The following is a 27,929-nucleotide window of genomic DNA, read 5'->3' as shown; positions in this document are numbered from 1 at the left end:
GCGGCTCAGAACCGCCCCGGAGCCGGGCGGAGCCGCCCCGCCCCCAGCTCCGCCCCGCCCCGCCACTCCCGGCCCGGCCCGGCCCGGGCAGCCGGTGCCCAGCGCGGGGCTCCCGGCCGAGCCGTGCCGAGTCGCGCCCCACGGGGCTGCCTGCCGCCAGCATGCCGCTCGCCCAGCTGGCCGAGCCCTGGCCCAACATGGAGCTGGTGCAGCTGGACACGGAGGTGAGCGGGGCAGCGGGCGGCGACCCCCAGGGGTCTCGTGGAACAAAGGAGCGCCCAGCCGGCCTGCTCCTTCCCTCCCTCCTTCCTTCCTCCGCTCCTGCCTCGCTGCTCCGGCCGAACCCCGCGGGGCTGCGGAGCGCTCGGAGCTGCGCTGCTTTCCCTGCGCTTTCTCGGTGCGAGCGGTGATCGCGCGCACGGCTCCGCGCTGGGGGCTTCCCCCGCCCGCCCCGGCGCTGCGCGGCCGCCGTCCCGCGTCTGTCCGCTGCGTTCGGGCGCTCCGCTCTTACCGAGGGCCCCGTGGCCCAGGTGTGCGCTGCCCGGATCGCGGGATGCATCGCAGCCGCCGTGCAACGTCGGGACCGCTCGCAGCTTTTCCCCCACTGCGACGCGGCCGAGCTGAGCGAGCGCGCGTCTTCTCACCTCAGCTGCAGCCCGCAGCTCTCCGGATAGGTTCGCGTGGATTTTGTCCCGGTTGGCTCAGCCCCTGCTGCTCTCCCGTTTGAGACCGTCGTGTGCCTCTGCCCCTCCTGTCACGCCTGGGGATGTTACCATGGTCAGATTTGCTTATTCCTACTTCAGGTGATCTCTTGAGGAAGCTCTGCTGGGAACAGAGGCCAGGTGGCCCAGCTGTCACAGCCAGATTTGGGCAGCTGCTCCCAATGCCTTGTCACCTTTGCACGGGGCGTGGGGATGTTCCTGTCCCCTGCAGGGACCACGTTGTAGTCTTGAGGCCCTAAGAGGCAGCTGGGGGGTGAAAGCTGAAATGTAGTTGTGATTTGTCTGGAGTGGGAGGAAACTAATGCCGGTGCCCGGGGCAATAGATGCCATCGGCAGGATGGTGTGTTACTTAATCCTGGGGCTCTGGGTGCTGGCAGCTGTTCTGACACCACCATGTCTTCCCCACTGGAAGCAGCCACAGGGGCATAGTGCATTCATCAGTCAGAGTCCCTCGAGAGGATTGTGGCAGCAGTGAGGGCTCCTTTCCCTGTTGCATTAATTATGATGGATGTGTAATGTGTAAACTGCAGCTGCAGGATACCTTCCTCCAGCTCACCTTGGTGGGGCCGGAGGTCAGCAGCGGGGTTGGTAGCAGCATGCTGGTGCCAGGAGGCAGTCCCTTCACATCGCAGTCCTGTGCCAGGTGGGGCACCAGTGGCTCTGCTCCTCTGGGCCAGGCTGCAGTCTGTGAATGGCAGAGAGGGACTTAGTGGGGGTTCTGCATGCTGAGAGGTTCTGTTTGCTGGCAGCAGGAAGGTAAACCTCTGTGGAGCAGGGTGGCACCAAAGAGAAACCAAAGAGACTTTTCTGGAAGGCGTTACGTAAATCGCCTGGGATCGCTGCCATCAAGGTGTAAAGCTGCCTTCCTCCAACCTTTGCCTTCTGAGTCATGGAGCAGAGGTGCTGGCACTGTGCTGGACCTGGTGTGTCAGATTTGGGGTTTTTCCACTGCTCTCCAGGAGCAGCTGCTGAGCACTGGTCACAGCTGGCATCCACAGTCCTGGAGCTGTGCTGGAGAGGCAGTGGGAGAGCGAGCATGTCCTGGGGACTGAGCTTGCTTCATTGAGCTTCCATTTTTTTTTTTTTTCCTCCTGCTTTTTCTTCTGCCTATTTTGGAATATTGCTTATGTGGTAGAAAAGCTCATGTGGGGCAGAGCAACAGTGATGGACTGCAGCTGAGTGACTGCATCACCATAGCAATGGGAGCTGCCATCATGGCTGTGCTTGCCTTTAAACTCTTGTGTTACAGAGCAACACAGCTGACATGGGATTACAACAAAACCAACCACTTGAGCAAATTATTTTTGCCTGTATATCTGCATCTTCTCATCCCTAACTGAGCAGAAGCTATTAATGAGTAACTTCTTCGAGCATCTTAGCTGGAAAATGTAGACAGTGATGATCAAAGCTAGCAGAGGAAGCAGAGAGACTTCTGTCCACGATACGCTTTGAGCAGTGACTCCTTTTGTGTTGGAACTGGAGGGAAGAGCTGCAGATGCTTTTTTTTTTTTTTTTTGCATCATTAGGTCCTTTCCCTGGTGCTGCAGCAGGGCATGGCCCCACAGTACTGCCTGGCCTCACACTTGTCCTCAAAGCAGTGCCCTGTTCTGTAAGATGCTCCTACCTGTGCTTCAGATTATGTGGTATTAAAGGGATTTAAAACTCGAGATGTCCTAAGAGAAATATCTCCAAGTTCAGCCAAGCTGGCGCTTATGCAACAGGGTACACTTCCTTTCCAGTGCACTTCTCTGCATGCTGTTAAGAAAAGTTCTTAGAGCACAGTGTTCAGCAGCACTTTGCATCCCCTCCCAGTGTGCCGAGCTGTTCGTTGAGCTCTGTGCCCAGCTGCCAGGCTGCTCTTCCATCCTGGGTGCTCCCAAATCCCATATGAGGATATGAAGACTGATTTTTTTTCTGGGGTAGAAGAACTTGGCTCCAAACACTGCAGTTCTTTCCTCACAAATCTGCACATCATCATCTTGAGAACGTGAAGGTCACATTACAGCTTTGTCTCTACGACCATCACTCCTGACACGTGTATCTGTGTCGTGTACTGCTCCATCTGGCACGGAGGTTCTGCTCCTTGCGGGCTTCAAACTACTGTGGACATAAACAGCCCTCCCAGCACAGCAGTTTTAATTAGCAGTGACTTAATAATTGTTGATGGGTGACAGCCGAGCCAGTAAACATAAGTGTGTTTCCAAGTCTGGCTCTCTTCAGCTCTTCATGGAGGATATACATAAACACAAAATCTTACTTCACTCCTTAGATATTCTCTGTGCTGATGGCACCAATAGCTCTGTGTAAACACTTGGGCTGTGCTCCTCTGATCCTTTATGGCAGCACCATTCCTTCACTGCAGTCATCAGCCACAAATACTGGTGCTCCTGAGGCAGATGTCAGGTTGATGTCCCTATGCTTCTCCAGGAAGGAGTGTTATCAGCTGCAATATGGTAATAAATAACCAATAAAAGTTCCTATTAAAACCAGCATAGAGCAAAATGACCACGAGGCTGCAAACTGCTCTCTTACGTTGCTTTGCTGCCCCCTCCTCATCCTTTGCTGTGTCCTATGGATATGTGGGGAGTGCTCAGCCATCTGTACCGTGTCTGAAAGTAGCAGCCCCAATTAGACACATGTGAAATGTTCTTGGAGGCAGTGCCAGTGCCTGGTGTGTGCTAACAGTGGGTTCTCTTCCTTTGCAGAATGGGCAGGCTGCTCCAGAGGAAGGTGGGAACCCTCCATGCCAGGTAAAGCCGCAGAGGGGCTGAGTCCTTCACTATCACTCTGAGCTGCATGTGGTGTGTGCTGGTCAGTGAATAGGCTGAGGACAGCTATTTTTAAATCCTTTAAGCTGCTGCTTTGTAATCTGGATGAGTGCTTGTGGGAGCATGAGGGGCTGGAGTGGGGGAAGAGAGCAGGCAGACCCTCTTTTTCCCTGTCAGTTTGGTCATCCAAACTCACCTGGGCTCTCCCAAAGTGCTGCATGCCAGAGTCTGACAGCAGCTGGAGCAGAGGGCTCTGGTAAGAATCTCTGGAGTGTTTCAGGCCATTTCAGTGCCTCAAAAGCACAGCCCTTCAGGATTTCCTTTTCTGATGTGCACATGCTGTAGCTATGGGGAGTGATGCCACGTGTCTGCTTTGGCTTGGGAGTCCTTGCTGCGTGGATCATCTGGAGCTTGTCCTGCTCCTCACTATGAGCACCCTGCTCCATTGTTCATGCTAAGGGCTGTGGAGGGTTATGGCATTGCTTTCCCAGTTGGTCACTGTTACACATTTAGTAAAAGAAATTTAAGCCAAAGCCAGTTGGCTGCCTCTCTGCTAGTTCTTTTCCAGAAACTTATACTGAACTTCCAGTACTGCCATTGCATCTCAGCAGCCTGTTCTGCCCTTCTGGGCCAGCAGATGGGCTGGCACCACAGGAATGACACTGAGCTGAGCTGTACAATCCATTGGAGGGAAGGGAAGTCATCCAGAGGGACCTGGACAGGCTGGAGAAGTGGGCCCATGTGAACCTAATGAGGTTCAATAAGGCCAAGTGCAAGGTGTTGTACTTGGGCCGGGGCAATCCCAGGTATTTATACAGACTGGGGGAAGAACTCCTGGAGAGCAGCCCTGCAGAGAAGGACTTTGGGGTCCTGGTGGATGAGAAGCTGGGCATCAATCAGCAGTGCACACTTGAAGCCCAGAGAGCCACCTATATCCTGGGCTGCACCAAAAAAGGGGTGGCCAGCAGGGAGAGGGTTGGGATTGTCCCCCTCTACTCAGCTCTTGTGAGGCCCCATCTGGAATACTGTGTCCAGGCCTGGGGCCCCCAGCACAAGAAAGATGTAGAGCTCTCGGAATGGGTCCAGAGGAGGGCCACTGAAATGATCAGAGGGCTGGAGCACCTCTTCAGTGAGGAAAGGTTGAGGGAACTGGGCTTGTTTAGCTTGGAGAAGAGAAGGCTCTGGGGTGACCTCATTGTGGCCTTCCAGTACTTGAAGGGAGCATATAAACAGGAGGCAGAATGATTGTTTACATGGGTTGATAGTGATAGGACAAGGGGGTTTTGGATGTTAGGAGGAAGTTTTTCACTCAGAGGATGGAACTGGTTACCTAGAGAGGCTGTGGATGCCCCATCCGTGGAGGCATTCAGGGCAAGGCTGGATGTGGCCCTGAGCAGCCTGGTCTAGAGGCTGGCTACCCTGCCCATGGCAAGGGGGTTGAAACAAGATGATCTTTGGGGTCCTTTTCAACCCAGGCCATTCTATGATTCTATAATTCTATGAAAGCTGGTGCAGGCGGGATGAGCTCAGGTCAACGACACTGCATGCTTCTCTCCCCTGGATAAAGGTTTTACCATTCTTCACTGTGCCTGCATCTCTGGCATGGAAGAGAATCTGTCTCTTGTGGTTCGATTCCAGCTGGGCTTCTAAGACTTTAGCCTTTGCTTCTTTGATCATCAGACACTGGGCTGAACTGCCCTCCTGGTACCATGGGTGCAGGTGTCCTGCTTTGTCCTGTGCTGAGGCACTGTGTCTGTGTGCTGTGCCAACAGTCCCATTTTCAATCATTTTTAAATGTGCACAGCCCTTCTGAAATAACCTCTGGTGCGTTTTCCAAGTTTGTACAAGGTGTATGTTCTACAGGCATGAAGACAGATGAGATCCCTGCTATAAACACATACCTCACACTTAACTATGGCACTCTGCACCAGCTCCAGCACTCTGCACAAGGAAGCGAGCAGGCAACAAACTCAATATCTCTGTTTTTCTGCTCGCATGAGGACCAATGTCAGCAGCAAATTCTGGTACTGCCTCCTTTTTCCTACAGCAAGGACTAAAGAAGAAGGAAGCAGCAGCTGTATGTTTGTGAGCCAAAAGCTGCTTAGCTTTTGCTCTCTCCCATACCCCTCTGTTCCAGCTCTTCTGCTGCCCTTCTTGACCTGGGGGACAGGAGGCACTTTATGTCAGGTTTATGCTTTCATCATTTTGTGTCTCATTCTGTGATCTCCACTAAAAATAGCTCAGAGCAGCAACAGCAGTGATTCCTCAACTCCCACACAAAGTGCCATCCCTCCCTCTGTCCCTGTCAGCAGGATGCTGCCAGAAACAAAACCTTGGGCAAGAACCAAAGAAACCTTGATATAAAGGGAATCCAGGGGTTCCTCAAAAGAGTTGGGAATTTGTCAGCTGGCAGCACAGGGCCCCAATCTCCCATCTCATCTGCTGCTGTTGTGCACAGGAGCCTTTGGGTATGAAGCATAGCAGAACAATTCCTGCAGATGCGGGGAGATGAGGTCTGGGCTCAGCTACCTGTGCTCTGGGAGCAGCCAGGCACCTGTCAGCCTCCTTCCAAGGGCACCTGGCACATTTCATAACTCCTGGCTTCTACTCCTGTGTGGATTCCCACCTTTCAAGAACAACCATGGTACACAAGTCCCTGCAAGCATCGTACCTCACTGTGTTTATCTGAGTATCTTGGAAATGCCTGCAGGATCCTACAGGTTGGGCAGGGGCATTACTGGGAGTGACTGCCTCCCCTCACGTGGTCAGAGCAGCATCATTCGAGCTGTGTGGCACCAGGTGTTCCAGGCCAAGCCCTCACCTGACAAATGAACACAATCCTAAATTGCTAATGCCTGCTGATTTGGCTGTTACCTCTGTAAGAGTTTGCAATCTGCCAGGCCATCCTGGCAGTATCCCTGGAACCAGATTACTGATCCAACTGCATCGAGAAGGAGAACTTCGAACAGGATGAGTGCAAGGGTATCTGCTTTTGCTTTTTTCCCCATTGGTGGTGATATTTAAACAATTCAGCATTGACTTTCAGCCAGCAGCAGTGCCCTTGGTGCAGAGTTTCATTGCAACTTCCCCAGCACAGCAGGTCTTGCTTTGCTCCCAGGGCTGCTCTGTGCCAGGGCCTAATTGCCAGCACTGTGCACTGCTCTCTGGGGACCAAGCCTCATTCTCCCCTATGTTCCCTAGATTTAATTCTCAGGTAGGCTGAAGATTTGTCCTTGTTCAGAGGGGAATGGCATCAGGGTTTGAACGGAGTGGAAAAACAGAATGTGTTGTTGGGGTTTTACAGCCAGCTTGGTTGAGGGGTGAGCACATGCTCCCTGGAGGTGCTGAGTGTGAGGAATTGTACATGAAAGTACAACACCCAATTAATGAAATCACTTCATAATGAAGAACAGAGGAGTGGATTTGTAGCACTGAGCATGCCCACTCTGGAGGTAACACTGGGAGTGCTGAGCAGCTTGTTCTTTGGTGGTGATCACAGCACACAGTGAAACCCAGGTTGGTGAATGAGTAACCTCTTCCAGCTCTGCTTTACACCATAAAAGAGAACTCTGGGACAGGAGCAGGGAGCTGCTGTCATGCCACAGGATGCTCCATCAGGCACAAGTGCACTGGTGCTTGTTCACCACAGTGCTCTTCAGCAGCTGGCATTGCCCAGGTTCTGCAGGTACTTCCAGCTGCAGGCAGAGCACTGACAGGAGGTCAGTGGTGTGATCGTCACAGCTCCGAGCACAGCCTCTTAAAGTGAAGAGTTTTAAAACAAATAAACAGAGTGCTCTTCTTTGAAGCAGTGACCTGGTGTGTTTGCACAGCTGCTGCTGTTTTCTGCAAGAGTTGGACAGCTGCTGAGTGTGAGAAGAGACAGGTATCTCAGCTAAGGCATTCTCTGCCCAGTGCCCCTCCTTGTTGCTTCTGTTTGCATAGCAAAGCATGCTTTTGCTGGTTGGGTCCCTGAGCACTGGGTGCAGAACTGTCTGCAAACCCTCCTGGCCTGGCTGCAGCTATTGCATCTCTCTGCATGCAGCATTTCAGCCTGGCAGTGTGAAACTCTGGGCTGAGCTGGCTGCTCCATGCTGCCAGCTAAAGTCAACAAGGGGCTTTGTTTTCAATGCAGTGCCCAACAGCTCTTCATCCTCGGCAGGGCCAGGCTGTGGTTAGCAGCAAGCATCTGAGCTCCTCAAAATCACAGCATCAAAATGCCTGCTTGAGGAGCAGCATCTCTCTGATGAGCTGCAGGCTCTAATGAATAATTGAAGAGGGGTCAGTTTGCAGGAGTGTACCTGAGGAATGCAGAGCAGAGAGCAGCCCTCTGCACGTCGATGTGTGACCGATCTGAACTCTTCTCTGCTTTATCCTCTTTCATTTCCATCCACCTCATTGATTAATTGAAATTTCTGCAAGGTCTGTCTCCTGGAAGCCTCTTTTACTGGAAAAAAAAATAATAATAATAACTGCACAAATCCTCTTTTGCTATATGGAGGAAACCTTTGTCATCCATCTCCCCACCAAAGTTCAAAGGAATGAACTCTGAGCCATGTGCAAAAAGTCCTTCTTGCCTTCAGGTACCAGAAATGAGAGCACTTGTCCCTTGTTTGTACTTGAAAGCAGCACAGCTTCTAACAGAGCTTCTCTGGGAATCCTGAACAGTCTGAACAGAATCTTTTTGTCCTCCGTAAGTGCTCTGAGATGGGGTGCTATTGATTTCCTCGCTGTAAGAAAAGGTGTTTCACTGTGCTGCTGTGGCTGAGCTGGCTGCACTGTGCTGGATGCACTTACACTGGGAGGTGGTGTCAGTGCAGGGTGTGCTGAGCTGGGCAGGCTCTGTGCTGCTGTCTGGGGTTCCTGATGCTGCATGCGGGCAGAGCGATGCTCAGGGCACTGCAAGTATAGTGGGGAAGAGCTTCTTAAGATAACTGTCTGAAAATGTACTGTTTTCATGCACGTCTTGCAAGGAGAAAGCTCCTTGAGCCTGTGTGGTGGGAGGAGTGTGGAATTTCTGCATCAATGTGATAGAATATTTTCCACTTCCCACAAGAAATGCAGGGGCAGCAAACAGATCTCATGGTGAAAGCAGCGCTGTGTTCTTAGATTTGTCCAGAAAAAGCCTGTGTGTTTCATGTGGAAGGCAGCATGGCTGCACCGTGCACTCGGGTGGTGCCTCAGTGCTGGTTCCTAAGGGTAATGTTCTGCATTTAGAAGAACATGTCAACAGGCCAGTGTTGTGGTGCTCCAGTGAGTCAGGTACCAGCTGAGTATGGGGACTACTCATGGGGACATTACAGGCCATGGCTTTCCTCACCATGGCCAATTTCTACCCTTTCTTCAACCTTAGGCTTTATCCCTTTATCAGTTCCTAACCCCCCATTTCGGGGCGCTGTCTATTCCATGGGTGGTTACAAAATGAGCCCTTTCTGCTCATTTGGGACTTCGAAGAAGCTCCGAGTGCCACCTGCTGGCCCAGGGAGCCCACTGCTTTCCACCCACTGCATCCCACAGTGGGATGGGAGAGGACCGGTGCAGCCCATGCCGTACCCTTGGGACCTGCTGCCTCGCGCCCTGGTGGAGGTCCTGCATCGTCCCTGCTGTTGCTCAGGAGCACCAACATCTATTTGTGTCCTCCAGGATTTTGCAGCATTTTCCTCCTGCTGCAGCTCCCTCCACCTCCACAGAAGACGGTGCGTGTCGTTTTCTGGCATACAAAAGACGCAAACTTTTGCTCTGCTAAAAGAAAGCGTCCATTAAAAAAAAAAAAGGAAAAAAAAAAGCCACTGGTCCTTCTAAATGCAGAACAGGAAAAGTGGACTGTTGTGGTTAGAGTTTTCACTTTTTAGGGATTTGCTTGTAACCGTTTTAGTGGGAAACTCAGGACAGCAGTGAAGTTGTTCCCAAGGGTGACCAAATGAATGTGATGTTGGAGCGCATGTGGAGCAGTGCAGCACTTCCAGGATGCCCTGGTGTCTGGTGTGTGCAGTTCTGTGTCAGGAGCTACTACAATTCCAAACGCCAGTGTTCCTGGTGTTGCCCTGGGGGAAGTGGTCAGTGAGCATGGCAGTGATGGGTTGATGGACTAGGTGATATTAGAGGTATTTTCCAACCTCAGTGATATTGTGATTCTGTGAGAACAGGTCTTGGGCAGTAGGGTTTTAAACCTGCTTGAAGTTTCAAGTTATTGTTGCCACTTAGAGCAATAGGAGGTGAGGTTCTGACATGATGTCTGTGCTGCACAGGGCACTGTTTGGGTACATGGTGACATTGCACTGTCTCCAGCACGGACTGGAGCAGCTACTGGGGAGTGTCGTGGGGCAGTTTCCTCTGTGGGAAGCCAACATCACACATCTGGAAGCTCATTCACCTTCCTGGAAGCTCATAGGCTGCAAGACAGCAAGCTACAATCCACAGTGATGCGACCATCTGTTGCTTCCTCTTGCATCAAAATGGCTTCTGCCCTGAGGGCTGAGTGTGTTTGTGACCATACTCCTTCAGTTGGTGCCTCCTCAGCCTCTGGCAGCCTGTGCCTAGTGCCGTCCTGTGCCATCAGCGTGCAGGAGACAGCCCATAGCTTGCAGCAAGGGTGGGCTCCTGATGGGGTTCCTAGGGCTGGAGGTGTACCTGACTGCTACCAAGAGCTCCTGGGGTGCACCCACCAAAGAAGCAAAGACACACAGATGTGGCTGTGCTCAGTTCTCTGCTTGCACAGAAGAGCAGCAGTCAGACTTGCCCAAATAAGGTTCGTGCATGAAGGGAGGCAGTGGCTGGTGAGGTTTCTTTGCTTTGTAAGTTCCCCTTTTTGAGAACCACCACTTTAAAAACTAAAAACAAAAAAAAAACCCAGAGCTGCCACTACCTCGTTAAGTCTTTACAGCAGCAAAAAGTGCATTTGTTTCCTGCGTACCACCTATTTCCTGTTTGCCCCAAGCTCTACAGCGGGAGCGCCGTGTACCTGATATGGAATAAGGTTTACAAGCAACAGAGATCTCCCCAGGTGTCAAACTCAGAGCTTCTGGAAGTGTGATATGGGTAGGCTGGCTTTCTCCTGCCTTGTTCTCTGTTCATGTGCTGTACTGCATGTTCCTGTGAATGCCCTGGCAGTGATACTGGTGAAGCAGCTGGATAACTTCAGAAGCCATACAGGGCATCTACTTTGCATAGATGAAATGCAGATGGCCTCTTGAAGGGATCTGGGAGTAAGCACATGGTTCACACTTTTCCTTACAAGCAGACACTGTGAGAGGATTGGCTCAGAGCCATAGGACCGAAGTCCTCCTGCAGCCCCTCCAGGGCCGGTGGCTGCACTGCGCTGCCCGATGTGAGCATTCCCAGTTCCCATCTCCTCACCTCTTTTCTGTATCAGGACATCTCCATGTCAGCGAGCAGGGCTGTAGTGCCGGAGCTGACCCCAAACCAGCAGGCAGCGTTGCACAATGCTCACCAGATGTCACTGTGCAGGGCTCATGTGGGGCCTCACAGTGGTTTCTGAAAGCCCTGATGTAGCAGGATGCAGGTGGCTAAGCTGAGACTCCAGTGTGGGTCAGGGACAAACCAATGGAAGGTGCAGAAAACAGCTTCTTCAGACCCCTTCCCTGAAGACCTGTAGTCCAGCACTGGGGGACTGATGCTGAAAACAGTGTTTATGCCACTTAGAAGAAGGGCAGTGTAACTGTAGGGAAGAGCTGAAGGGGCCCAGCTGCTATATGCTGCCTCACATTGCTCTGTCTGTGACATGGGATGCCAATACAGGTCTGCTTGGAAAGTCTGCTGAGATTTGTTGGTGGAAAGAGCCGTGTCTAAGCACCCAGAAGTCATCTAGTGTTCGTGCTGAGTTGCTGGTGTTGTGCAGCCGTCACCACACAGTGCAATTTCCCCATATGAAACCACAGTTTCCTTTCAGCAAAAACTCCCAAAATACATCCCAGTGACGTAACTACTACTCGGGGTTCTCGTGGCAGTCTGGGTGCTGCAGAGAGCTCTGGGTTCAGAAGCCAGCTTGCAAACTATGGGATAATAGCAACTGAAAGCGTTGGAGATGTTGAGGCTCCTCTTCCGCAGCAAGCCAAGGATCCAGGAGGCAAGTGTGTAGCTCTAATATGTCTGCTGTGCACAGCCCTGTGCTGTGTGCTCTGCAGGATGCAGGGAGGAATGGGGAACCTCCTGCTTGTAGAGAGCTGGCCCTCATCCTGTCTTCATTAGTGACTTCTTTCATGCAAAAGGCATTTCTGATGGTAAAACTGCTTTTGTAGAAGTGTCTTTCCTAGGTGCTGCCAGAATCTGGGGACCAAAGCATGTGTGAAGCAACAGAAATTACAACAGCTTCTGGTTAGTTGCTGATGAATAGGAAGCAAAATGCCAGAAGCATAATCTGCTTCTAGCTCTTGCAGTTTTTTTCTTGCATTTAGATGTGACTGTCTCAACTGTCAAAGTGACAAAACGCGAGCAAAAACAAACCTGTCTCTTGGCTTGGAAAAACTTTCCTCAGAAAGCAGGAAGGAGGACTCAGATTTTTGTGTTTGGAGCAGCGCGTGTCCCCAGCCCTGGCATGGGCTGAGCCATCTGTGCACTGGGAAGTTCACCAGAAATCGTCTCCTGCTTCAACTTCTGCAACTTCCTGCACTCAGAGCTGCCCAGCATGCATGGCTGTGCTTTTCTTTTCCAGCAGCATGGAGTTTGTTTCCCCCGCATGCAGGAATTTGCAAAATGGCCTCTCCTGGGGCTGCGGGCAGGAGATGGCTGCTGTCATGCAAGGTGGGGTGGGACCACAGGACCTGTGCTTCTGCAATGGATGTGTGCCTGGTGGACAGTGTCAGGGTGGGACTGCCCTTACCCACACCCCTGGGGAGATGCAGCGAGGGAGGAAGGGGAAGAGGTAAATGAAAGGCCTTTCCAGTGTGTTCAGTCCTTCCAGACCTTCAGTCTATCAGTTCTGAGTGCTGGTCTGGTGCTTTGCAGCTCCTCCTTACCCTTGGGGCTTGCCTTTCCTCTCCCTGCTGGTGCTCCTGTGCTTCTTTCTGACCTGATGGATGAGCAGTAGAAGCTCGGGTCCTTAGGTCCCTCCTGCACAGACCTGCAGGCTGAAGGATTGCGCTCTGTGGGAAACATTTCAAATCTGATGGAGTTTTTCTGGTCTGTTTTTTGTTTGTTTGTTTGTTTGTTTATTTAGTGTTTTTTTCTATCTGAGCTCCAGCTTGTTCTCTCAAAACCAGACTAAAGAGCACCTATGTGATAGTGTATCTACATGCACTCATAAAAACATAGCAGGTTTCAGGATCTAAGCTCTGTCCATACAAAACTTCTTCCCCATCTCAGTTCTTAGGAGGAAAAAGAGCCGTATCCTAACCAAGGAGCATTTCTCTTCTAGGCTCCCTTTGAATGTTCCTTAGTTTCACTGTAAGGTTTCATAGGATTGCATCTGGTCCCAAAGTATACCCCAATATCTCTGCTGCTGCTCAGGCCCACTCTGGCCTTGCCCTGCCCTGCCCTGGATGCAATGAGGTTCAGCGTTTGGACATAATTGCCCTGGCTGCTTCAGGACTGCTGGGCTGCCCTCTTTGGCAGAGGTGCTCTGACTCTTGGGGAACACTTGGATCCCATTGCCAGCACCATATGTCCTTCTCCACTGCCTGCAGGCTCTGCCCAAGGCTCCAACAGCAGCTGGTTTCTCCTGCTCTCCTGGAACCACCACCAGATCGGGGCACATGGTGGAACATGTCCAGAGGCTGCAAGCAGCTCACCCTCCTGCTAAACAAGTTTGTTGAGAAAGCTTTAGCAGAGTATCACAGACCCTCTGTGCTGACACTTCTTTATTTTTCCACAGGCAAAGTCAGACATCACTTGGGTAGAGAAAGAGTTGGTGGGCTCAGCAGACAAGGTAAGAGAGCCTCCAGGAGAGTGGTGCACTTCATGGCATTTGTCCCATGATAGCATGTGCAAGGGGGAAGCGCTGGGACCCCAGCAGCATCCCTGCCTTGCAGCATTTACCCACGGACCTGTCTCTGCTTGGTGGAAGTACTCATGGAGCAAACAGCATTTAGTCACCTGCTCACGTGACATCCCAGACTTGACTTCATCCTCCTCCTCTTTCCTGCCCGCACCAAACCCCTTTACGTGCTGTCATTCTTCTCTCCTGCCATGTTCTGCTCTTGTCAGCTCGCAGGGCGGGTTCTCTGCTGCTGAGCTGCGTGGACTTAAGGTGGCTAATTCAGGGCACTGAGTGGTGGTAACCCAACATGTAACATTGCCATGGTCAGGACAAAATTTGTCAGATGTAACTATGTGTCCCTGCACACACGCTCTGGTGGGGAGAGCTGTTACTGCGGCTCCTGAAGGGCTTCACTTGGTGATACAGAGCTTCCTTGGAAGTGGTGACGCTCGTCTGCATCCCTGCAGAGCAAAAAAGGTGTCAGAATGAACTGAGGCTTTGGAGAGCTCCTGTTGAGCAGCTGTGCAGTGCTGCTCCATGCTGCTCTCCACCTCCAGCCCCTTGCTTTGGGTATCATCACCTGGTGCTGAGGCTCTCCTGCAGGGCTGGGACAGGCTGGGTTGCTGACATTCAGTCATTTGATTCTTTCAGTATCAGTTATCAGAGAGCGTGGTATAGGGGTGGAGAAGGCAGGACAGTCATAAACGGGCTCTCCGCATCCCCTTTTCAGACTGTGTGTTCTGCAGAAATTCTGAAGTCAACACTGACACAGGATTATTTCTAGTTTCAAAGGTGTATGAGTGTCACTGTACTCATCTCAAGTGGTTTCCTTCTTACCTACACTGTGGGGGTGTTACTGCAAAAGACATCTGTCCCAACACCATGTAAAGGTCAAAGGGAAACATGGGTTTGGAGGGGGAATGAAGCAAAAAGGATTGGGTTTGAAATAAAAATGAAGGAACAGGTGTAAACCCCAATGATGGCAGAGGGTTTGCCATGGGATTGGTGCCCGCCACTTCGCACTGTGGGTGACTGTCATCCCTGTGGGAGAGCAAACAGAAGTGCTGCCAGGCTTCTGCATGAGAGTTCATTCATTTTTGTCTTCCTTTTAATGAGTAAGGCTTCTCAGTGTATTCTTCTGTTGCGGAAATACCCAAAATGTGAGCATGGCACATGGTGCTAGATGGAAGTCAGACTTTGACATACACTATGCACATTTTCTGTCAGGGAGCATCTTGCCTGTGCCAGGGAAGAGAAATCAAATGTGAACACGGAGCTGTGAGATTTTTTTTAAAAAAGCAAAACAACGACAACAAAAAAAGCCCCAACCACAAGCACCGCCAAGGAGCATGAGCCTGCCTCCGTGTGACCGAACCGCTCATCTCTGCAACACACCTGCCTCTGGGCTTTAACCACTTGCATCTCCTCCCGCATGGCCATGTGCTGATGTCCATGTGCCCATGCCGGAGCCCCCCCAGTCCCAAGAGCTCGCTGAGGTGGTCACTGAGACTCTGTGATGTTGAGCGGGATGGGAGAATGGAAAGGGATCCCAAGCTGCCCCGCATCTGCGCCTTCCTCACACTGTGGCTGCACAGGAAGCACCGGACGAAGCCCTGCAGCCTGCAGCTGCCAGCCCCCAGCCCGCCCCCCAGCCCGGTCAGTACGTAGGTTGTGTCGCCTGCTGCTCGTCCTGGTGGGCCAATGCTTCAGATGAATGTTCTGGTTTGCTTTTGTCTTTGTGCCTTGTGGGGTGGTTTACCTGTGGTGCCGTTGTAAGAAACTTGTGGTGCAGTGAAGGCTGTTGGTGAGCCGTGGGAGCTGTTGTGCTGGTCTCAGAGCTGTAGGTTGCTGGAGGATGCCACAAACTGCAGCTTGGCCTGCAGAGACCCTTCGCAGCTCAGATCAGTGGGTCTTGCCGTTGGCCAAGGCAAGGAGTTCCCACAGCTGCGGTATGAGGAGGTGTCTTGAAGGTAGACATAGTGTTTGTTTTGAACATTCCTCTCTGCAAAAGTGTGTGAAGCTGCTGGGTGAAATACATGTCAGTGACATGTAGGCTTGTTTTTTCTCTTGAGTTTTCATGAAGATGGCAGGAGGGAGCGAAGGAGCCCAGCAGCCTGCAGACAGCCCTGATGTGACACAGCCAGCCTTCAGGGTGTTTGTTTTACTGTGCCCAATGGTTCGTGTGACCCCATACAACCCACAGTGGCCCTTATATGAAAGATAGCCATGGCAACCTGTGGGCCATCTGTTGGCTGGATTGGAAAGCTGTTCCTGACCAACAGCTGTCTGCCGTGGACAAAGCCCCCAAATAAAAGTAGGAGTGTAAGGTGGCTGATTTAAGCTGGGAGATCACGTGGAACATGAGACCTTGTTGCAGAGGCTGTAAGATCTTTCTTGGTTGTGCTCACTGAGATTTGCTTAGTGGGCATGGTGGGAATGAATTGATGGTTGGATGCAGTGATCTTAGAGCTCTTTTCCAACCTTTATGATTCTACAAGTGGACAAGAGGAGTTAGGTTGACAGTTGGACTAGATGATCTTAGAAGTCTTTGCCAACCTTAATGGCTCTATGATTCTGTGACACGAGGAGCTTCTGTCCCACTGCCCTCTCCCTAGACTCAGGCTGTATTGTGCATGGGTCTCTCTGCCAGATCTGAGTATCTGGAAATCACAGGATCTTGAGAGAGCAAAGCTGCAAAGCTACCAACAGACACAGAGCAAAGCCCTGCGTAACCTAGAGGAAAGCCAAGCACAGGAATGGGAAAGGAAGGGTGATCAATGCTGTGCTGCAGGCAGCAACCACATCCGTGTGCCCTGCGAGGAGGAGCAAGGGTGTGAGCTCGGTGTGTGCAGGGGGCAGAGCCTACAGCTTGCTTCCTGTTGTTTTCTGAAAGCTTTCATTAGGTGGGTCCTGGAGCAAGTATCTGAGTAGCTCTAGAAAACAAAGTCTGATTTTCTCATCCCCTACTCAGCAAGGGGGAAATCTAACTAGCAACTAGTAGAAGAATGTGTTTTAAACAAAACATGTGCCAGAGACCTTGGCTTCCCCTCAATCTTTCTGAAGGCTGGAGTCTGTTAAAAGCATCATCTGTATGTGCTGAAGATGCACCAAGGCTTATGTTGCAGAGTTGCTCAGATTGCTGAGCAGATGGGCTCCAACATGTCTGATTTTTGCCAGCCCTGGCCATGTTTTGACAACATCGCCGTATTTTTGTGTTGTGGGATTTTTAGTGGCATAAACACTCCTGTTTTTGCCACCAATGCCTTAAAAAGGAAGGTGCTTTCAAGCACTCATCTGAGATGTAGTTCAAAGGAATGAAGCACCTCTGGTGCTGGGGAGAGTGTGGGCATTTAATGATGCTGCCTGGTGGAAGCCCACTGGGGACTGCTTTGTTCCAGATGTTAAGCCAGGAGATAGCTGGAACATGCACCAGCTCTTACAGTTGTCTCAGATGTGGTTCCTGTGAGTCTGTAGCTATAATACTTGTTCCTTGTTCAATAAGAACTTTTTCCACTCCTTCAGGATACAGCCATGTCCCCTCTTTTCCAGGGCGAAGGTGTTGTGAAGGAGATCAACATCACACACCATGTGAAGGAGGGCTCTGAAAAGGCTGACCCATCGCAGTTTGAGCTTCTAAAGGTTCTGGGACAGGGCTCTTTTGGCAAGGTGAGCTTAGTCCTTCCTGTGTGCCGTGCAGATAAGTGGTGTTGAAAGAAGAACTGACAAAGGGGCTGTCCCCAGCATAACCTCTTTCCTGATTCTCACCAGATCGCAGCCTGTGAGAGTCTGATAAGCTCACTTAGCCTGCTTCTGATTTGAAGGGCAACTGTGGTGATGCCTCTCATCAAAGTCTGTGTGTCAGCACTGCCCTGGGGGGTCTTTGTGTATCTGGTCAGGAGGAAAGAAGCATGCAGTGCTACATGGAATAGAGGGCTGGGGCATGCCTGTCTTCTCAGGGTGATGCTGTGTGCTGGGAACTGGGTTTGGCCCATTTACTGTTTCCTTTCTGCGAAGGGGGAAGGAAGTAGCTTGTAACTTTTATCTGTTTCAAAGTGCAAATAACCCAGATCTCTTTCAGACCATCTGCTCCCATGTTAAGTCTTCAGCTTCGCATCAGTCAGCCACTGGCACAGTGGGGACTCGTGCAGCAGTGGTGCTGTACACGTACAGCAGCAGCTTTGTTGCAATGAATAGAGGACTTTTGAAGCTGTCTAAAACCAGTTCATGTGTTCTTCTGCCTCAGGTTTTCTTGGTGAGAAAAATAACACCACCAGACAGCAACCACCTCTATGCCATGAAAGTACTCAAAAAGGCGACACTGAAAGGTAGGGGAGCCTTCCTGTGATGTCCTGTTGCTCCATTTGCTCTGGAAAAATGTCACCACAAGTCACTGCTGGCCCTGGGGTGATATAGGTCAGAGGGATCTGGCTCCAGCTGCTGGATACCAGACGGCTTAGAGCTAGGGATGAGGCTGACACCAGGGCTTTGTGCTTTCTCCAGTGTCTGAACAGTTCCTCTCTTTTCCCACAGTGCGTGATCGTGTAAGGACAAAGATAGAAAGGGACATCCTAGCTGATGTGAACCATCCCTTTGTGGTAAAGCTGCACTATGGTGAGTGCAGGGCTGGTTGGCTCAGGTGTGCCTGCCATGGTCTCCAGCAGGTTCTGGGCACCTGCAGTGGCAGAGCCTGTGTCAGTCCGTGTCCCTCAGTGGCTGTACTAGAAGCCTTCACAGTCCCCTTAAAATAAATCCTTTCCTGGAAAGTCCTTTGTTTCATGTTCGCTCTTGAATGGGTCACCAGGAGAAGAGGTTTAAACATCAAATCCTTAGGATTAAAACATTAATTCAGGAGAAATTGTGAAAGCAGAGTTAACATGGTTCTGGCTCTGAGGAAGCTAAGGACAGCTTCTGCCTGTATAAATTGACCACTGTATTGCTTGGGAAATGGCCTCTCCAGCAGAGAATCACTAGCTGAAAGGGAACAAATCCCACATAAAATGATGCTTTTCTGCAGTGCCAGGGGATTGTGTCCTTTTCAGCATCATCAGCAAGAGATCGATCTAGCCCAAATAGTTACCCTACTTGTATTTAACTTAGTAACAATGCAGAGCATTTGCACAACTGAGGCTGTTGGGATTTAAGTAATTAATGTCATACCATCAAGCTTACCCTCAGTGGAGGGGTCTCATTCCTGCTCTGGCTTGTGTTTCAGCATTCCAGACAGAGGGGAAGCTATATCTCATCTTGGATTTCCTCCGAGGAGGTGACCTTTTCACTCGGCTTTCCAAAGAGGTGGGTATACTTTGGCATCTTGGTGGGTTGCTGAGGCTCTCAGTTTGTTGTTAATTGCCTGGAGGAATGACTGACCCTCAGAAAGTCCTTGAGAGAGTTGGTAAGAGCCTCCAACCTGTTGCTGCTCCAAAGAAATGGATGTCAGGAGCCCTGTCCCTTGGCAAAGCCTGAGAAACTTAAATCTGAAAAGGCACAAGGGAGCAACATGGGTATGAAGGGTGTTGCTTATCATGCTGCCAGGATTATAACTCCCGTCTCTTCCTGCAGGTCATGTTCACAGAGGAGGATGTGAAGTTCTATTTAGCAGAGCTTGCTCTAGGACTTGACCATTTGCACAGCCTGGGGATCATATACAGAGATCTAAAACCAGAGAAGTATGTGTGATACAGATCTGTGTTCAGTCCCCATCCCGCAGTCAGAGCACAGTACAACCTTCTTCCATGAAATAATGCCTTGGGCCAAGCAGATGGAAGGCAGCAGAGCAGATCAGCAAGGTTCTTGCTCCTCACACCAACAGTTAGAGCCAGGAGCACTGTGAAGGCAGAGGCAGTATGTGTGCACTGCATGTCTGAGCATTAATCTTCAGCCAGTGCCTGGCTCCAGCTTTAAGCAACTGAGAGCCTTCAGAGGAAAAAAGCACCATGCTTGGGCTCTGAGGAGACATACAGCAGTTGGGTTATTCTTACCTGAGACATGGGAAGGATCAAGGCTGATATAATCTATGTGGCCCACTGGTTCAATGTGACATATAGTGTGTACAGAAGGAGGCTGCTTTCCCCCATTCATGGTGTTGGAGTTTAAAAGTACAGGGGTTGGAAGGATGGATAAGTTCCTCCTCTGCAGTTCTGGAGCATCTCTGACCAGTTGTGGGACACCTGCTGGTTCTCACCAGCATTTCTTGCCACTAATAATTTATTTTTTTTATTCCTTGCTGTAGTATCCTCCTGGATGAAGAAGGACACATCAAACTCACAGGTGAGATGCTCCATAAAAACCTTGATTCTTGAAACATGGAGCTTCTCTCTGACCTGTGTGCTCTGGGCTGTTGTGAAGAGCAGGTGGGCACATGCTGATGGTTTTTCTCTTTCATAGATTTTGGCTTGAGTAAGGAGGCGATAGACCATGAGAAGAAAGCTTACTCCTTCTGTGGGACAGTGGAATATATGGCTCCAGAGGTTGTGAACCGCCAGGGCCACTCCCATAGCGCAGACTGGTGGTCCTATGGGGTGCTGATGGTGCGTACCAACTGGTGGGCTTGGGAACCTTAGCAGCTGCTCATGGGGTAGCTATGAAATACCATTAGGTGACTACATCCAACAGATGTGTGTGCCAGTGTTGGCCCTGGAGCACGCTGTTGGTTGCTGTGCAGATCTGGTGCCACCATTTGGCAGCTGCTGGATCCAAGGACTGTGGCAAGAGCCAGCACTGCTGGAATACATCCCCACTACACACTGTGATACAAAGCCCCCTTATGGGAATGTGATGCTGGCTCTCTTTTTCCAAAGCCAGGCTTTTGATTATTTGCAGGGCTTCTGCTAGCTGTGGAGAATTCCCAGGGGAAGGTGTAATGTGATCTGTGCAGCCCCCAGACCTTGCTTTTATATGTTCTCTCTCCCTACCAGTTTGAGATGCTCACTGGCTCGCTGCCATTCCAGGGGAAGGATCGCAAGGAGACGATGACCCTAATCCTTAAGTAAGAGGAGTTTCTCTTTCATCTGTGTACAGAGATGAGCCTGCTGCTCTTTCTCTAACCATGCTGCAGCTGTGGTTCTCACAGTGTAACGGCATTACTTGGCCAGTGGCTTCCTATCAGCACTCAGTTTGAAGGGTGCAGTACAAAATGGCAAACAGATCTCTTACTCTCAGATGTGGAGGGGCTGTTGTGGGTTGGCTTCTTTATACCTGCAGCTGATTGCACAACTTCTTCCCTAGGGCAAAACTGGGCATGCCTCAGTTCCTGAGTGCTGAGGCACAGAGCCTCCTGCGAGCCCTTTTCAAAAGGAACCCAGCCAACAGATTAGGTAAGACATTTTTTGTTTCTGCATCCACCTGATGCTGTAGCCGTGCCTCTCACATGGCAGTGGGTCAGCATCATGCTGGCACTTGTGCTAGGTTAATGGGCTCTCTGTAATACCTGGTTATGTTGCATGCTTGATGATAGCCTTCACTTTCTTGATCTTGATTAAATGTTGAAAAAACCCACTCTGCGGGTTCATCTTTCAGGTTCTGGTCCAGATGGGGCAGAAGAGATAAAACGTCATCTGTTCTATTCTACTATTGACTGGAATGTGAGTATCAGAAACACAGAAGTGAATTTCACCCCATGCAGTGCTGCTGACCGTAGTGGTGACACTTGCAGGCTGACCAGATGTGGGAGTGCTGTCAACCCATGTTTCCATTTTCCTATTTATCCTTCCTGAAAATAAACTGCTGTTTGTCATGCCAGTAACTGTTTCATTCTGAGTTGCCTATGATCTCACTGTGGTTTGAATATACTGATCTCTCAGAAGTAAGATGCAGGTTTTAGTGGAGGTTCGGGGCAAGAATTGCCATGCACAAAGTAGAAAGGGCACAGGGAGGCATTTCTGGCAAGGAGCTACGTTGTACTCCACAGAGAGGTGAAGCAATAACTGAGCCTGTGTTTTCCTGCTTTGTACATAGAACACTTTCTTTTTTTCTTGACTAACATACGATAGGTGGTAGAAACTTACAGAACTTCACAAAGACTGCAAGGCACCTTCTGGCCAGGAGGCCATCCCTCCAACTGCTGAGCTGCTGTTTGTAGTGTTGTAAACTTTCTGCCCAGGCTCTCATTCCTAGCAGCTATTTGCACCCTTCTGAACACATTCAGCTATTGCAGCACTTCCAAGCTATCTGTATTTTGCAGAAGCTGTACCGAAGAGAGATCAAGCCACCCTTCAAGCCTGCTGTAGGCCAGCCTGATGACACCTTTTATTTTGATACAGAATTTACATCGCGTACACCAAAAGGTTGGTATGAATTTATAAATTTAGCTGAAGCCTGTGTGAAATCATACAGTTTAATCCTGGCTTGCCTGTGCCATCAGGGCAAGGTTTTCCTCCTCCTCCTTCAGGGAAAATGAGTCCCAGCCATATGCAAGGTGTTATTGGAAGCTCCGTGCTGCATGGCATTGCTTTTGTCTGAGCCACAGCCATGAGGGGAAGGCTTCTGCTTCCACTGCTTCTCCTTTTCAAGTTTTCCCTCAACTCCTGTTGCAGATTCCCCAGGCATCCCTCCCAGTGCAGGTGCACATCAGCTCTTCCGTGGCTTCAGCTTTGTGGCCACCGGACTGATGGACGACAGCAAGGTGAAACCTGCACAGCCACCCCTGCATTCTGTGGTGCAGGTGAGATGTGGGGACAGAGGGACAACTGCTCTGAGACTGCAGTAACTCCAGAGTGGATCTGCAGGACACGTGTGCTTCTTGGGGTAGAGCTAAAGGAAAGATATTCTGGTTTGAATTCTTGCATCCCAATGATCTTTTGTTTCTACTGACTGCCACATGCAGAGGTCAGTGGGGCACACTGAGTGTTTGCTTCCCTCTTGCCAAGTGGACTCAGGCTGTGTGAATGTGAGGTGCTGCAGGAATGCAGCATGCTGGATGCAGATGGTGTTAGCCTACTGACCTATATTCGCCATGTTGTCCTCTCCTCTCCAGCAGGGAGGAGAGGCTGTGGGGTGTAGCAGTCAGCAGTCTGTCACTTCACTCAGTGTTGCAGTTAGCTCATCATGTTGCACAAACTGAACCCTCCCAGCTCATTTGCTCCGTGCTCTCTTATTGCAGCAGCTGCATGGCAAGAACGTCCAGTTCAGCGACGGCTACCTGGTGAAGGAAGCAATTGGGGTGGGCTCCTACTCAGTGTGCAAACGGTGCATTCACAAAGCAACCAACATGGAGTATGCAGTCAAGGTCTGAGATGTTTGGTCTGATCTCCCATGTTAGATTTCTGTTCATCCCCTTAACGAACAAAAGAATAGCAAGGAATGAAATTGTTTTTCTTGATTGTGTGGGACTTAAATATGCAATTTTGGGGCAAATAACAGGGAATGGATATAGCCCATTATGCCTGCAGTGCTGATACAGACTGTCCAGAGGAGCTGCAGGTGCCCAGAGCTGCCAAAGGCCAGGCTGGATGGAGTCCTGGGCAGCCTGACTGGGTGGGGGGCAACCAGCCTAGAGCCTAGAGTTGGAGCTGGATGGCTGTTATGGTTTAACTTGGAAGGTGGCTGAGCACCACACAATTGTTTACTCACTGGCCCCTTTCCCAGTGGGATGGAGGAGAGAATTGGAAAAAAAAACCAAAGTAGAACTCAGGAGTTGAGATAAAGCAATTTACTAAGATACAGCAAAGGATAATAGTTATGACTATATATATATATATGTATGTATGTATGTGCATATATAAATGTATATAGCATGTGATGCACAACCAATTGCTCACCACCTACCAACTGATGCCCAGTTCGCCCCTCAGCAAGTGAAAGAGAGCAAGATGAATTCCCAATCCCTTCAAAACTCTCATTCCACATGATGCATATGGTATGAAATATCCCTTTGGCCAGTTTATGTCAGCTGATTAAGTCTGGATTCTGTCCCCTCCCAGCTCCTTGGGCTCCACCATCAGCCCTTCACTGAGAAACTTGAATGGCCTTGGCTCTGTACAACACTGCTCAACAACAGCTATGAACACTGGTGTGTTATCAACACCATTTTTCTCCTAGAACCAAAACATAGCATCGTAACAACCTCTCTGAAGAGAACAATTCTGTCCCAACTGAAGCTAAGACAATGGTTTTTAAGGTCTCTTCCAACCCAACCATTCTGTGCTTCTGTGATTAAACCGTCAGCTCGTTTGCTTTGTCCTGGCCACTGTCCCATCCAGCTGTGAGTAACCCTTATTCACATCCCTGCAGGTTATTGACAAGAGCAAACGGGACCCTTCTGAGGAAATTGAAATCCTCCTGCGATACGGGCAACATCCAAACATCATTACTTTGAAAGATGTGAGTGTACCTTGAATGACTTCTAGTGTATGTTGGGGTGAGAATTCTGCTCCAGCATGGGCAGCCCAATGGCAGTGCTTTGTTGGATTGCCCTGGGGTGGGGGAGCATCCAATCAATACCTCCTCTGTGTTGTTGACTTTTTTCTGCTTCTTGATGGTAGAAATACAACAAGGAAGCCTGGGAAGCAGTTTTTAATTAATCCCCTCCATATTTGCTTTGGTAGGTTTATGATGATGGGAAATACGTGTATCTGGTGACGGAACTGATGAGAGGAGGGGAGCTGCTTGATAAAATCCTGAGACAGAAGTTTTTCTCAGAGAGGGAAGCCAGTTCAGTCCTGCACACAATTTGCAAAACAGTGGAATATCTGCATTCTCAAGGGGTGAGTATGGTTACATCTGCTTCCCTGGGTGCCTTGTGTTGGTGTTGTGCCTTGTGTTGATGTCTTGGCAAGGCAGATGCGGGGCCAGAGCAGGGGTCTCAGCTGTCAATGCAGCTTCAGTCCTTCTTGGGGCATGAATGTAACCTTGCCTTTGTTCTGCAGGTAGTTCACAGGGACTTGAAACCCAGCAATATTCTCTATGTGGATGAGTCAGGAAACCCAGAAAGCATTCGCATATGTGACTTTGGCTTTGCCAAGCAGCTGAGAGCTGAGAATGGTCTTCTCATGACTCCTTGCTATACTGCAAACTTTGTGGCACCTGAGGTAAGCGCCTGACTGACTTGAGGCTTCAGTAGCTCTCATTTCCCTTCCCCAGGCTGTGTTCTAACTCTGCACAGATTGGTATAAGTGTGCCTGTTCTGGTGTATTTTGTCTTGTATTAGGTAATCTCAAAAATAACAATACCTGTAGTACAGAACAAATATGTGATCCCCAGTGCAGTCCTTCACCTTATATTGTCCATACTGCTGGGGGTCTGCATAGGATCATGCTAAAATCCCAATGATTTCTTAGGCTGCTTCTCTTCCTGATTAACTGACCTGTTAAAAGAGGTGGGAATTACTTTTCCTCCAGCTATCTTGGTGCGGACGAAAGAAAAAGAGATGGGAAGCAGTGGAGCATACATGCAGTGTCATCACATTGGAATGAAGCTTCTTTCTCACTTGTCATTTTGATGTAGCTGAGGGAGTTACTCTGTTCCATGAAGCTGAAGTCTGATTTGAATGCTGACCTTTAGTCCATGCTTTTGCTGTTCAGTGGGGCTTTAGCAGCTTTGCACCCAGCCTGAACACGGGGCTTGTGCTGCTCTTTGCAAGCTGAAACAAGATCAGCAACCAGAACCAAACATATTTATTCTCCTTTGCTTATTCCAGGTACTGAAGCAACAGGGCTACGATGAGGGTTGTGATATCTGGAGCCTGGGAGTCCTCCTTTACACTATGCTTGCAGGGTAAGTGCATCTCTCCATCACTTCCTGCTGCCCAGAACCACTCTCTGGCCTGAATTCAGAATGGTAAATGTCATTCTTACTCTCATCTCTCTTCAGCTGCACTCCATTTGCAAATGGACCCAGTGACACTCCAGAAGAGATCCTGACCCGAATAGGCAGGGGGAAGTTCTCTGTCAATGGAGGCAACTGGGACACCATTTCTGACATGGCCAAGGCATGATGTGGTGTCTATCTGCATTGTATTACATGGTGGGGGTCAGGTATATGTGAGGCAGATTCAGTGCAGGCTGGGGAGGGAGGCGAGAGGGGACTGAAGAAAAGCAGTAGCATGGCTTCTGCCCTGTGCGCATCTTCCCCATGAGCAGCTCAGCAGTGTGCCTCTGCCTGCTTTGTTCTAGCTCAGGCTGTGAAAATATGCACGCAGCAACAACCTCGTGCCCAACATGGCACAAGGGCTCCCTGAAAGCATATTTTATACAAAAGGAGATTGATTGTCTGGGGTCCTTAAACTTAGCCTCTGAATTGAAATCTGTATTCTGGAACAAGTGGGTGATATTTTTTCTTTTAAAAGAAGTCTGACTTTCCAAACGATTCCCTTAGGACCTGGTATCAAAGATGCTTCATATAGATCCTCACCAGCGCCTGACAGCCAAGCAGGTCCTGCAGCACCCATGGATAACACAGAAGGATAGCTTACCACAGAGCCAGCTGAATCACCAGGATGTCCAGCTGGTAAAGGTACAGAGTGGGCTGACTTCCTTGTCCCTGAGCTCTTTGGAAAGCAGTGGTCCTGGTGTGGGTAAAACAGAGTGGAAGGTCATAGAGCTGCTGGCTGGGGAGGCAATGGTGATGTTTGGGGCAGGAAAGCTTAGGAAGGTTCTTTCACTGATTGAAAAACTGTCTGGACAGCTAGGCCCAGAAAGTGGTGGTGGATGGAGTTATATCTAGCTAGTGACAGTCATAGATGGTGTTCCCCAGGGCTTGATACTGGGGCCAGCCCTATGTAATATTTTTAGTGATGATCTGGATGAGGGGATTGAATGCACCCTCTGGAATTTTGCAGATGACACCAAGGTAGGAGGAAGTGTTGATCTACCTGAGGGTAGGAAGGCCCTAGAGAGGGACCTGGACAGGCTCACCAATGGGCCAAGGTCATTGGCATGAAGTTCAACAAGACTTTGGTCACAGTAACACCATGCCAGCGCTAGAGGCTTGGGGCAGCATGGCTCAGAGTTGCAGTGAGGTAAAGGACTTAGGGGTGTTGGTCAACACTAGGCTGAACATGAGCCAGCAGAGTGCACGTGTGGCCAAGAAGGCCAATGGCAGTGTCAGCAGTAGTGCAGCAAGCAAGAGCAGGAGCTGATTGTCCCTCACCAGTAAGTGAGGCAGCACCCTGAGTGCCCAGTTTTGGGCCCCCCACTACAGGAAAGACATTGTGGCCTTGGAGCATGTCCAGGGAAAGAAATGGAGTTGTGAGGGGTCTGAAGCTCAGTGCTATGAGGAGTGGTTGAGGGAACTGGGATTGTTCTATCTGAAGGAGAGGGTAGACGATATCGCTCTCTACGACTCCCTGACAGGAGGTGGTAGTGAGATGGGGGTCAACCTCTGCTCCTAGGTAGCAGCAATAGGATGAGAGGTAATGGCCTCAAGGTGTGCCATAGAAGGATCAGATTGGATATTTGGAAAAATATCAGAAAGAGTGGTAATACATTGTAATAAGATGCCCAGAGAGGTGGTGAAGTCACCATCCCCGAAGGTGTTTGGGAAACATGGAGATGTGGCACTGAGGAACATGATCAGTGGAGGAGGTGAGGATGGGTTGGGGTTGGACCTGGTGATCTTAGAGGTCTTTTCCAAACCTCAGTGATTGTATCATTCTATGAATGTCATGTCATTGAGGGATAGAGATTTAAAGAAAAAAGCAGGATGTTCCTGTCTTTGTTTCTGGCTCCTCTGCTCCCTCCTCTTGTAAAGCATCTCCTGCACCTGAGTGACCTCTGTTGTGTCTTTCTCCAAGGGGGCGATGGCTGCCACGTACTCTGCACTGAACAGCTCCAAGCCGAGCCCCCAGCTGAAGCCCATCGAGTCATCCATCCTGGCACAACGGCGGGTGAAAAAGCTCCCCTCCACCACTCTGTGAGGTTGGGGCAGAGCAGGGTGGTCTCACCAAACTTTGCACAGCTACTGAGGTCAGGCAGGACATAGGGCATTCAGTGCCTGCCCTACATCTGCCTTGAGGACTTGTTCTCAAATCCACATCAAGGCCAAGTGCCTTCTGCCTGCAGTAGACTGGCTCCTCCTTGTGTGGACATATTTGCTGAGAGAATTTCACTGTAAAACTTTTTTTAAGTGTAAATTGTTGGGTTTTAAAGACATCCATCTGTGTATATGAGAACTAGAATGTATAACTGATGTCAAGTGGCCCTAAAAAGCAGCTCTGATTCACCCTTTCCCATGTAGGGCCAAATATTTGTTGTAGCTACATCATTGCAAATAAGACAAGGACCATCTAGAGAGGGTCCAGCATAGGGCCACAAACATGATGAAGGGCCTGGAGCCCAAAACTGGTTCCAGATATGGCCGCTCCAGGGCAGAGCAGAGGGGCAGGATCACCTCCTTAGTCCTGCTGACCACGCTCTTTTTAATGCACCCCAGGTTAACATTGGCCTTCTTTGGCCACCAGGGCACACGGATCTACAGAGCTGTGTCATTTGCCCTGTGACAGGCAAACCAGCAGTACTATAGCAGGGCTGCATATGGGCCACCTCCTCTCAGGCGTATTGCACCACTTTGCAGTGG

The 27,929-nt window shown here is 50.2% G+C and overlaps 1 protein-coding gene across 4 annotated transcripts; it reads left to right on the top strand.

Annotated features, from left to right (window-relative positions):
* The first annotated feature begins 104 nt into the window (after nucleotides 1-104).
* On the top strand, nucleotides 105-27,929 carry RPS6KA1 (ribosomal protein S6 kinase A1). 4 transcript variants are annotated; one of them, XM_065744362.1, is made up of 23 exons: nucleotides 105-224; nucleotides 3,428-3,472; nucleotides 13,317-13,370; nucleotides 16,971-17,087; nucleotides 17,665-17,746; nucleotides 17,952-18,032; nucleotides 18,634-18,713; nucleotides 18,981-19,087; nucleotides 19,651-19,688; nucleotides 19,806-19,948; nucleotides 20,336-20,406; nucleotides 20,646-20,734; nucleotides 20,937-21,001; nucleotides 21,601-21,703; nucleotides 21,953-22,080; nucleotides 22,519-22,644; nucleotides 23,649-23,738; nucleotides 23,963-24,121; nucleotides 24,284-24,445; nucleotides 25,054-25,130; nucleotides 25,227-25,344; nucleotides 25,731-25,868; nucleotides 27,148-27,929. In XM_065744362.1, the coding sequence occupies exons 1-23, from the start codon at nucleotides 162-164 to the stop codon at nucleotides 27,268-27,270; spliced, it is 2,259 nt and encodes a 752-aa protein (XP_065600434.1). In that variant the 5' UTR covers nucleotides 105-161; the 3' UTR covers nucleotides 27,271-27,929. The 4 variants fall into 4 exon arrangements, with proteins under 4 accessions (XP_065600434.1, XP_065600432.1, XP_065600431.1 ...); XM_065744360.1 differs by lacking the exons at nucleotides 105-224; nucleotides 3,428-3,472; nucleotides 27,148-27,929 and adding exons at nucleotides 9,614-11,573; nucleotides 26,089-26,495 and having other exon boundaries at nucleotides 25,731-25,914; XM_065744359.1 differs by lacking the exons at nucleotides 105-224; nucleotides 3,428-3,472; nucleotides 27,148-27,929 and adding exons at nucleotides 14,649-15,077; nucleotides 26,089-26,495 and having other exon boundaries at nucleotides 13,316-13,370; nucleotides 25,731-25,914.

The sequence above is a fragment of the Cyrtonyx montezumae genome, unplaced genomic scaffold (genome assembly GCF_038088225.1).
Source record: "Cyrtonyx montezumae isolate F1298 unplaced genomic scaffold, pur_monq_1.0 scaffold_31, whole genome shotgun sequence".
Classification (NCBI taxonomy): Eukaryota; Metazoa; Chordata; class Aves; order Galliformes; family Odontophoridae; genus Cyrtonyx; species Cyrtonyx montezumae.
The sequence above is the reverse complement of the archived record's forward strand: the minus strand, read 5'-3'. Positions and strand labels throughout refer to the sequence as shown.